Source organism: Typopeltis vanoorti, chromosome 14 (assembly GCF_054136105.1).
Source record: "Typopeltis vanoorti isolate ZY-2024b chromosome 14, IOZ_Tvanoo_1.0, whole genome shotgun sequence".
Classification (NCBI taxonomy): Eukaryota; Metazoa; Arthropoda; class Arachnida; order Uropygi; family Thelyphonidae; genus Typopeltis; species Typopeltis vanoorti.
Window position 1 is genome coordinate 85,173,524 of NC_143562.1, and position 12,515 is coordinate 85,186,038.

Consider the following 12,515-nt stretch of genomic DNA (forward strand, 5'->3'; position numbering starts at 1 on the left):
TTTAAAGCACAAACTATAAGAAATTACAAAAAAAAAAACAAGTTCATTTATTGGTATTATGAACATCAAAAAAGTTCGTTAAAAAACCAAATAACAGATCTATACAACCGTTAATACGTGTTAGCTGGAAACAATGCTATCCGAAACCTCCACATCACCCAATAAAAAAACTAGGAGTTTATAATATTCACTGTTCCTGTGGCATCTGCTACGTAGGCCAGACGGGGAGATCGGGAGAAATCCGCATGAGCGAACATCAAAAGGACGTACAGAAAAAGAGAGAAAATAAGTCTGGCTTGGCATTTCACACAGCTTCTACTGGTCATGATGTACTCTGAGACAGAACAAACATGTCCTACATTGAAAAAACTGTTTCACAAGAAAATTCAAAGAGGCAGCAAATATGATTTTAAAATTCTTATGCAATGCAACAAAAATCAAGTTTGGTCAGTGTTTATTAAAAATTTACCAAGTTCAGACCTCAAACAGAGTGAAAGTGAACCACAAAATGTGACATCAAATAGCACTGGTTCCAGCTAACACGTATTAACAGTTGTATAGATCTGTTATTCAGTTTTTTAAAGTTCTTTTTTGATGTTCATAATACCAATAAATGAACTTGTTTTTTCGTAATTTCTTATAATTTGTGCTTTAAACTGTTAGTTATCTTTACCCCTGAAGATGTTAGTTTGACGACTAACGAAACTTGTAGGGTTTGTTTTTGAGTACTTGTTTAGTTTTAAAAAACAGTCTTTTTTAATAAAAATGTGGTCACAAAACTGGAATGATTTGATTGAACTTCTTAACCACAGAAACCTCCACATGATTAAGGAGACATCCTTTCACCCATCCTACTTAATTTAGCTTTAAAAAAAATGTATGCAACAAACTGTAAAAGATATCAAAACAGTAATATTAGGATATGCATATGATATAACTTGAGAAAATGCAAAAAGACATTAGAATGACATTCAAAGAACTTGAAATAGAAATACAAGTTAGAATACATGCCTTCAATAGATTTTATCATTCACTACATCATTTACTATCTTCCAAAATTCTGTCAGGCAGAGAATTAAAATAGAAATATCCCATCATTGGACCTATTGTTTTATATGGAGCAGAAAGCATAACATATTAAGATGCAAAAGATTTGCAGATCTTTGAAAACAAAATCCTCAGGAAAGTCTTTGGACGTAAGACAATATAACAGGTGCACAGAGAAGAAGACATAATCAAGGACTATATGAACTCTATATGACCTCTACTTCTGATGAAATCAGAGCTTGCAGATAGAGATGGCTAGAGAGATAGAGACCAGAAAGAATAACTGAAGAGAAAATGGCTAAATACGCATTGAAGAAGACCTGATGGAAAGCAACCTGGGGGGGGGGGGGGGGGGGGGGAGAGACCATGACAGTGCTGGGAGAACAACATCCAAAATGCCTTACCTGAGGGTGAGAATCCTGGACTAGACTAAGAGCTCAAGAAAGAAAGGAATGAAAGAACCTCTCCTGAGCTTTAAAGTCCAGTCCAGGATTTTCCATTTCAACTCTCCGAAACATACCTAACTCTTTGAAATGAAGACCAACAGATTCTCTCTCTCTGCAACTTCTAGGATGTATGTGTGAGGAAGTGATATAAAAGGCATGCATAACGAACATTGGCATACACATTACACGCAGTGATGTCTTACTATGAAATGAAGAATTTAATTTTGAGACAGTTTTATTCTACTATATTCTCATATGGGATTTGTAGTAGGTTTCTTTACAATAGGCCTTAAAAGAAATTTTTACAATAAATAACCACACTGCTTTGATTCTGAAGAGGTTTCTCAGTTGGTGCTTTAAAAAAAAAAAAAGCCCTTTCCAGAGTTTGACTTTCACTCTTCGAAGAAAAAAATTTATGAAGCAAAGTGACATTAATGGCATCTGCTGAATGCAAGTAATTTTACATCTACAGTGTAGATGTCTGTGTTCATGAGGTTGGCTTGAAAATGATGGGAATAAAAACCAGAGTTTGAGCATTAAAAAAAACTCCACCTTCAGATGAGATTGACTAACTCACTTTAAACCCTGTGAAGAACTTTTAAATTCCTTACAGCATAAAAGGGATTTAAACCTAGGTCTTACCAAGCAAAGGGCTTGGTCAAAACCAACTAGGCTAAGAAGCCTCTTGAGTACTACCTTTTTCTTTCTCAAAAAGTTGCTGACATATTTCCTACTCTAACTTCTTCACCCACTCACAATTTTGTTAATAATGAACAATCTTCATATTAATTTTTTCTTGGTGTCCTGAAAATTTTTCCCTGTTGACTTCCCTAATTCAACAATATTATACCTCAAAGGACCACACTGAACAGCTTGCTTTCCTGGAGTCATAATTGACATGAATATTCTTTACACTTCTTCATTATCATGCAATAAATTCAGCCATATATAGATCGGTGTCCCTTAGCTTTGCAAGGTCATAATATATATATATACCCATAATTTCTTCAGTATAGCACAGACTCAGGCCCATAAACTAGAAGTCACTTATTCTAAAAGTCAATATCCATTTTTAATTCTTTTCTGCCATACAAGATGTATAATCTAAAATCAACTGAATGTTTTAGATCTGATAGTTCACTTATTCCTCCAAAAACGTTTGCCCAATTATTTTTGCAGAAAGATGAGAAATTTTAAGGAAAAACATTACTGCAATTTCATTGTGAATTTGTAACCTGTTTGATCTAAGTTTATTTGCATTTATCTAAAAACTTAAAGAAATCAAAAGATTTTATAACATGACAAATTCTAAAAAACAAATGTCTTGTCCACACGAACTCTGGATTTTCTTGAGCCCAGTAAGCACAATTATGCCGATTCGCCGTTTCATTAAGCTTAAATTGTGATTCATCAGACCAATCCAACTTCCTCACAAACTCTTCATCCACCATGTGTTGAAACCACTCACAATACTGCATTCTTCGATCGGGATAGTCTTCATTCATTGCACGTAATAATCTAATAAGCTAATTTATTTATTTTTTTTATTTTTTGGTAACTAATACTGGGCATCAATCTAATCATTTCATAGATTACATTACAATTTTGTTTATCAGTAATTCACTAAATGAGAGTACTCTTAAGGAACAAATATATCATAATTAGTATTACCATGGCATTTAGTGAATGATTTTCAGCTATTTATATGAGAAAACATTTTCGTTGTTTAACTACTGCAAAAGTTTTTCTCTTGTGAATTAAGTTTTGACATGTTCTTTAATGATTTAAGTTTTGCACTAAAAAGTGCAATTTAACAAAAAATTATTTTATAAATACCAATTAAGTGATATGAAACTGAACACTTTTTTTTTGTCCGATTGCTTTATTAACACCAGTATGAGCAATAGCTTTCAGAAAGTTTTATGAGCTTACTAGAACCTCAGTCCCTATGATCACACTAACCATACTAATCAATTCTTATATAATTTTTTACATGGATAGCTATAAAATATTTATGACTTTATGTTGAAACGATGCATGCACTAGGAGATTTTGTCTGCTTTCATATTTTGATCTGTTAACTTGTTAGTGACTTGACTGCACATGCATATATAACATGATAAAAAGCACAAAATTTAACACCATACATAGTTTTTTAAAGATGGATAAAAATCAAAACCAATAGAGTTTTAGTCACTGCTGCTGCGCTGTGCAAGTTGCAATACTATGAAGTATGTGTAAAGGCAATTAACAAAAGTTGGTCAAACTCTCAGTGCAATTAAAGAACATACTACTTCAATTCATTAAATATTTCAGGGTAGAATTTTTTTTGATATGGTGACCACACACCAAAAGCTACCTCCATACAAAATTCCAGCTTCCACGTCTTCATTCAAAGTAGACAACCATTCTGATCTATCAAACACTTAAAATTTTTCTGGCCCATTATAGTAGCTTCACCATCCTTAGCTGAAGTAAATTTTCACAATTATCCATATTACCACATGAATCTGAAACATTGAAAAGGTTTTCAATACAACACCTGTTTGAGAAACATGTGAAATGACCACTTGGTAAAAACATTTTAAATAAAATAAATTACTTACATAAAGAGCAATGCACCAATAATATTAATAATGTCAATTTACATTTCAGTAAAAAGAGAAGTTCACAAATTTGATGTGCATTTTATATAAATAAAAATAAAATGTAAAGTTTCCTGAAATAGGAGTGATTTAAATGTATTTAACGAAAATTTAGCAGGAAGAGAAGTAGAAAACTAGTTAGATCAGCACCCATGTGACGTATGCTACTGTGGCATTAATGATACCTTACAACCATCTACCAATGTAAATAAAGTATTAATGCATGACATACAATTGTACATCATAATATCCATTAGGTATGTTGATATATAATATTGTTATACTGCACATAACACAAATTAGAAAAATAATTCATATTTAAAGGAAACAAAATTTAATTTATACAAGCACGTTGCCATGGCATTTATTGATAACATAAAAGCTAGTTTCTTTTTTATTAAAAAAAACTATAACCTTATCCTCAGTGATAAAACTAATGTTCATAATGGCAAATCTTGTCTATTTTGAGTTGCATTTTGTTGGGAGAAAAAAAAAAATCAATTAGAAAAAATTATTTTATGCAGATAATTTTTGAGATGGAAGTTCCGTCATATTAAAATAAATGTGACCAAGTGCCAAATTTAGATAGATAAAACATATGAAACTGAATCACATGATTCCCTTTATTTTTGACCATTTATTTTTCATGTGTATACATTATATAATAGATACTGTTGCACAAATAAAATGAAAACAAATAAAAACAAAAATTTAAGCCTTACTTGCTGAGAGAGAATTTTTTAGAACTGATGTCGTTGTGGTAGAGGATGATGTAGATACAAGACCCAATACAGAATTCTGATTATTGTGATTTGAAGCGGAGGCCGATGGCAAAGTAGCACTCAAAGCACCACTGCTTGTCGTCATAGTAGACTCGTAAGTAGACTTAAGAGAAAGAAAAGACAATTATTTTGCTATCAAATCCCTATGTTTCATAAAAACGAATTACTAATATGCTATATTTGTATCACTGTTAAAAATATTTATAATACTAAACAGTAACCAAATAACTACAATTGCAAAGATGCATACATCAGGAACTGACATGAAGAACTGTGTGTAAAAAGCACAACCACTAGAGAACTCAGATCTTCATCCAAGTTTTCTATGAAACATACTGCACCCAGTAATCAGTCTTGTATCCTTTAGTATTGTATCTTTAGTATTATAATCAGTCTTGTATCCTTCATCCAAGTTTTCTATGAAACATACTGCACCCAGTGATCAGTCTTGTATCCTTTAGTATTGTATCTTTAGTATTATAATCAGTCTTGTATCCTTTAGTATGATTGAGAGTGATGGAATCCATATTGATGGGCCTCCAGGTGATTAAGAACAGTGTGCAGCTGGGGAATATCATTACTATTTGTCATACTCTTCTAATCCAAACACCTATTCTAACCTAATAATTGAAATCTTGCTGGAATGAGAGCCTCCACACTCCTCACCCAAGCCATCATTTTTCCAACAAATGAAACCAAAGCACTCTTTTATTTAAAATGCCACTGGCAGCTTGAGACAGAAAACTATGCAGCACAGAGCAACTGCAAAATCATCAAATTCAGCTTTGAATGAACCAAATGCAGAAAACATGCATTCTGCTCAAGCAGCATGGCAGACCATTAAGAACACCTGCTCTGCCATGCTTCTTGCAGCAAGATGATATCTTGGTTTGAGAAGTATGGAAGAGCTGCACTTTATCATACAAATATAAGGGCTGGCCTCTTAGCATCATTCTTCTATTGAAGTGATGACTAAACCAAATTATCTCCCCTATTATACTAAGAACAGTTCAGGCATATATGCTTGCTCTATGTCTTTTGCTAGATCATTGTAAGAATCCTAATTAGCTTGAATACCAACATTTTCTAGTCCTGATGATATTCCCCAGCTGCACACTGTTCTTAATCACCTGGAGGCCCATCAATATGGATTCCATCACTCTCAATCAGCAGATCTCCCAGCCAATATTACCTGAGAGATATGACCTACAACAAAATTATGTGGTTGCTTTTACATTTCCAAGACACATGATCAGATATGGTATAGATATTCATTTACCAAACTACCTTATGATCTATTGACCCAGTTACATAGGATTCACCATATGCAACTGGATCACCTCCCTACTCATTTACAATGTGCTGGTAGAGTGTCCCAGGGCATTGTACTTCCACATACTATCCTTCCTCTTAAACAACCTTCTCACCAGCCTAATTTAATCATAGTTTTGTTCATAACTAGTTCTAGTCATCTTTATTTCAATAACATAGTGCTAAAACAATCAAAGCTTCAAGGTCTTCCGTAATCAATATCTACATTAATGCTGATCTCCTCTTCATTCTGCAGTGGGGGATGTCATGTCAACTCAGTGACAGGAAAGAGAAAGAAATAAAGAATTATTGAGGAAAAGCATAAAAGTGCAAGAAACTGGGATAAAAAGAAAGTATTGTATGCCAATTCAATGATAAGAAGTATACTTAAGAGAAAGTGACAAAAGCATGTTTTCCAGGTGTGAAAATAAAGGATGTTAGTGAAGCTGTAAGTTTGAAGAAGAAAGAAGTGAACAAGTTAATTGTTTTAGCAAGCACAAATGATTTGAAACGTAAGAAATATGCAATGAGAGAAGATATGAAAATGTTACTGGAAGAAGCAAAAATGAAGAGTAAGAAAGTAAAGATTGCGAGTCTGCTGTCTTGGTATGACAAGGCAGAATCGAGAAGAAGAGCTATGATTACTAATGAGTCAATGAGAAGATTGTGCAGGAAGAATGGTGTACAATTTATAGATGAGTGAAGTGAATATGTTGGATGAAAGGACCTGTATATGCCTGATGGACTGCACTTGAATGGTTTTGGAGTTAGATGTTTGAAGTTGTGTTGTTCATGAGAGTATGAAAGTGCAAAATCAAGGAAACGAGAGATATTAGGGGAAAGCAATCAAGTGTCTAGCCACCACTGGGACAAATAAATCTCAGTGCAGGTATGATTGTGAAGAGCTGGATGCAGCTTCCAAGGTTTCGAATCTGAATGGGCAGATAATGACATTATGTACGTGGATCCAAGGGGATGTTGAAATGAACAAACATGAATGCCAGAAGTATCAGAAATAAAGGAGAGGAGTCTTTGGCATTTGCCAAAAATTATTGGTATCAGCAAGACCTGATTGGCAGAGAATGATGTAGTTACAGGAATAGTATGTAATGGATATTGTATTTTCAGAGAAAATAAAAGAAATAAGGCATGAATAGGGGTATTATGAAAAGAACCAACAAAAATAGAAGTTAAAGATTGTAGATTAGAGGGAACTAGTTCATTGGAGGCTGTCTGGTGTGAAATAGAGGCCAATAGAACAAAATATATTGTTGGTTGCTGTAAATCTGGGAGTCCAGAAGAAGATGTAAATGACATGCATCAGCAAATTAGTATGCAGGCAGAGTCTCCCAATTATCATGGGAGACTTTACTTATGGGCATACAGATATATATAGAAGCTACATGCAATGAATGTCATTAGCATATGGGAACTGGTTATGGATTATGTGGATGAATAGCAATATAAAGCAGGGGCTACAAAAAAGCTTCGTGGAAGGAATATAAACAAAAAAGTGATCACAACATGCTCATGAGCAATATAAAGCACACACAAAAAGGATAACTAGTATGGTAAGGAATGCTAAATCAGACAGAGAAAATTAACTAAGCAGTAAGTAAAAAAAAAAAAAAAAGATTATGGAAAGATAACTTTACTTGGTGCTGGTGGCAGCAAAGTGACAGAAGAAGAAGAAATAATTCAGTTACTAAGTGATCATTTTGCAAGTCTTTCATCCAGGTGGTAACTTTGAAGTTACTGAAGTTGCACACTGATGCGAGCATTGAGGTAGATGAAAGGGAGGTGCTCAGTATATTGAAAAATATCAATGGGAATACAGCAGTGGACCTGGTATGTCCAAATAGCTCATGCACTATGAGAATGTGCAAGTGAACTGGCAGTGCCTCTGATGAAGTTGTGTAATCCAAGTCTGAACTCTGAAGGTTCCAAGGGAGTGGAAATATAGTTCCATTACATAAAGTTGGCTCCAAGACAGAAATAGAAACTTACAGACCAATTATTATCTATGGAGTGGTGGCTAAAGTATTGAAAAAGATGGTTAAAAGTAAATTTCAGGAATGGGCATAGAGGAATATGATACTCTATATGGGATAACACAGTTTTGTAAAAGGTAGGTCCTGCCTCAGCAATTTATGCTTTATAACAAGGTGACAGCAGAACTGGATAAAGGAAATGGATACTATGATGCTGTTGATACCATGATACAGAATATCACATAGAAAACTGTTACAAAAGTTGGAACAAATAGGAATGGATATAAGGCATGGATAAAGGGGGGGGGTGATAGACATCAGAGGGTGGTGTAGTGGAATCAAGGCAAATGAGGGTGACTAGTGGAGTGCCTTAGGACTTTGTACTAGGACCGCTGCTCTTTTTGTACATTAAGAATATAGCAGAAGATTTGAGAGGGGAGGATATTCAGTTGTTTGCTGATGATGAAAAATTGAGGAGGAAAATAGTTCATAAAGGTGATGCAGATATCTTACAGGATGATTAAATAAATTAGTACTGGGGACAAATGACAATGTTTGTCAATTTAATGTTGCAAAATGAAGAGGTAATGCACTTTGGGATGAAAAGATTACATACTCTGTATCATATTGATATTACTAGATTGTAGGAAATTGATGAGGCTAGGGATCTGGGGGTGATGGTGGAATTCAGAGAACATACTGCAAAGTTTGCCAAAATAGCTCAGAGGATTACTCGGGGTTTGAACACCTGACAAGTAAAGACTGGAAGATTATTAACCATCGTTATAAGACTATGGTTTGGCTACATCTTTAATTACTGTGTGCAGAAAAGGTGGTCACCTGGGTTTCTTGGGGATCAGGAGGTCGTGGAAAGGATTCAGACACATGTGACCAGGCTGGTGACAAGTCTTGGAATGCTTGCTCTGAGATAGGTTAGAGGTGTGTATGCTCAAGTTTAGTTGACAGGCAGAGGAGAGTGGACATGAGAGAAACTTGTAAATTACTTAAGGGAAGGGATTCTATAAGGCTGACACAAATGTTTCAATACATGAGGAGTAGGTGGAGCCCAGGGGGTGAACACTTGGAAGGATGTGTGGACAAGGTTCTTTACTTGCAGAGCAGGAAACGAGTGGAATGGATCACCAGAGGTGGTTGTGAGTACTGCAACAAATAAGTTTAAGAAGATTTAAAAAATACCTTTAAAAAAAAGCATTGCTAATGGATGCTTCCAGTCAGAATGATGTTTGGACCTCCAGAAACCACAAAATTCCAGTTAACCATTTTTTCTCCAAGGTCTTGAACAAGAAGATAATCAGAGCAACTGGATTTCTAATTAGTAATTTTTTTTTTTTTTTTTTTTTTTTTTTTTTTGAGGAATACAAAAATTCATTCTAAAAGAAAATTCTGTGGCAAAAGTTTATTAGTTGATTGATGGGGGATGGCGACATGTTTAACCACCTTATGATACATTCTGATCCTGCAGCAGCAGCAGCTGGCTGCCATTAAAGCAAAGCTATATTCACTTTTGTTAAATATCCTGCTTTGATATTTCAGATTTTCCAGCAAACAGAATTTGATACTTTTTGAATTTACTTTTTTTCTAATACCAGAAATTTGGAATGTAAGAAAATAGTACTGACATTTTGACAAACTCTCCCCAACAGTATCTGCAACTGGCTTTGTGTGAACATTTGTGCCTCCATTCTATTCAGGCTCGTGGAAAGATGAGGGAAATATTGTTGTTCGTTTTCCCATATTTCTCTGTTGTTTGTTGACTCGGTGATAGAAGAAGTCAACTGGATCTAAAAGCCCTTTTGGTATTGGCAGAAAATGTATCATGCTCAAGCATATTTGAAAATAATTAAGTTTTATGTAGTGGAGCTTTCTTGGTTGATGTAGATTTTGAGTTGCACCATGCCTTATGGAAAGGTAGAAACTAACTTGATGTTGGTGGTAGCAACTGAGTGCATTCTCAGAAATATCTGCACTTGGTGACAGATTCATTCAGCATAATGTTATAAAAGAGCTTGTTGAGAGGTTAACAGTAACTGCTTGTGAGTATTAAGTGGGACATTTTGAAAAAACTCCACCTGTGGGCAAATCCATCATCTCCTTCCAAATAGCACGGTATACTGCAATGTAGAATCTTTACTAATTTTTTAATATGTCTCTTGCAGACAGATAAATTGGCTTATGTTTCTACAAGAGGACCTTCACATCTTTAGAAAGTTTGGCAGACTCACAACAGTTGTATATATTGTAGGAAGTTCTTGTTTCCAGTTTTGTGAGGATTTACTTTATTAGTTTCAATAAAAGTAAATCGATCATGCATTGCTCTGACTGTTTCTAGGAGGTTTCAATGATCCACAGAATTAAAATTCTTTTTATCACAAATTCTGGGGATGCTATCATACCCTTCTGGATATGATATCATTTTCTCAACTGGATGTTTATCTGTTGTATGTGAGGAAAGATGGAGTATTTGCAGCTGTTCTAGATGTGTTTTTGCCGTTGGTTGATGTGCAAATAGTTTCTGGATTGTAGAGGATACATGATAATCAGGATGAAAGACTCATTCAAAAAAGGAGGTAGAATTCAATGCCAAAATTCCCAGCCACCCATCATGGAGCCATACATGGAAATGCACTATCCAACAAGAAATGACTATGCTCTGAAGTGGAATGTCTCAGATACTATACCAGCACCACAATAAGTTGTCTCCAGGTTACAGGTAAAAGACATGCAACGCTACTGATACCTCAGGCAAACCCACTAGCTACTTGATTCTGCCAAACCATCCAAGAACAGCCTAAACAGGAGCCAAAATAGCATACTAGAATTCCTCTTTCTCAATGTTCATAAATCACATTGCATGGCAAACCCATCAACAAGGTGTTGGATCTCAGTGTTTATAGGGTCTGGAAAATGGGATAGTAAAAAAAGCAGAAGCAAAGAATATGGGGGGAAAAGGCAAAGATGAAGAAAGGTAGTATCTCTCGCTGGGGGTCACCACAAGTAGGAGTTCCACATGAAGGTGAATGAGGAGAAACTTTAAGATAAGATTATGTAATTATTATGAGTGCTTTGAAATCCAATGTAATAGTGCTGAAATCTGAGACCTGACAAAATAACAAATCACTCTGGAAGAAAATTGTACATAAGGAATGAGTCATGAAATATAAGTTGAATTATCATACCTGGTAATGTTGAACACTAGAAAATTATGACAAAGAATGTTAAATTTTTGAATGTTATAAAGAATGTTATAAAAATTATAACTACTAGACTTCTGGAGAAAGAGATTCATCACAAGGTCCTTATTCTATCACATGCACGCACACACAAAACTGACTAAACTGTGTTTTAAACTCATCCATTGATCCTGTACTGACCACTCTCATGCATCTGATTTCCACTGACCACCAACTCTCCATGCAAGCAAACTATTCTTTACTCCCTTGATCATATGCTCCATTTACCACTTCCAGGGGTGGCTTCTTGTTCTTCCAATCTCTATGCATTCTATAAAAAACATCTTCCACATTCATCTGGTAACAATGCTATTCATGAGGCCATACAAGTGGCATACCCTCAAATCTCCTTAAACCACTATCTCTATGTAACCACATCCCCAAGAAAACCAGATGACTGAGTCTGCATACAATCATCCTTACGCAGCTGATCCTTATGCAACTGGACCATAATCACTTGACATGTGATTGCCACACTTTGTTGTACTTACTGTCCTCTTCTGTCAGGGAAGGGTTGAATCTTCATTGTTTCCACAACAACCTCCAGGAGTCTTGATTTCTTGCATGACTGGTGAACTGACTAGGTTTGTAATCCAGAGTTAACCTTTATTGATGTTATCAATTTAATTCTTGGCTTCCTTTTTTTTCTTTGTTCTTCTAATCTTGTATACAGAGCGAGGTTGGGTATCCTTTTTGGTGGCATTCTCTTGACATGTCCATACCACTAAAGTTGTCTTCTTTTGATCTTTTATATTAATGTGTCTGTATATAGTCTAGGTCTTGTCTTACAGTTTCATTTGTTTTCTTTTCTCTCTATTTTATTTATTTTTCTGAAACATTTCATCTCGAAAGCCTCCAGTTTTTGTATCTATGTCTTCTTGGATGTCCAAGTTTCTGAAGCATAGTGGGTATTATAATTGTATTATATAATTTTATTTTTAGAGGTTTAGAGATTTTCTTATTTTACCAGATTTTACTAGCTTATTAAATGATGACCATGCAGCTGATATTCTACGTTTAACAATGATCATGGTGTTGTTGT

The 12,515-nt window shown here is 34.9% G+C and overlaps 1 protein-coding gene across 5 annotated transcripts in view; it reads right to left on the bottom strand.

Annotated features, from left to right (window-relative positions):
• Nucleotides 1-12,515, bottom strand: part of lig (ubiquitin-associated protein-like lingerer) — a 465,599-nt gene that overhangs the window by 165,480 nt on the left and 287,604 nt on the right. For all 5 annotated transcript variants that reach the window (XM_090403755.1, XM_090403757.1, XM_090403754.1 and 2 more), the window contains exon 17: nt 4,861-5,023. In XM_090403755.1, the coding sequence (XP_090259881.1) occupies nt 4,861-5,023 (163 nt within the window). The remainder of the gene's footprint in view (nt 1-4,860; nt 5,024-12,515) is intronic.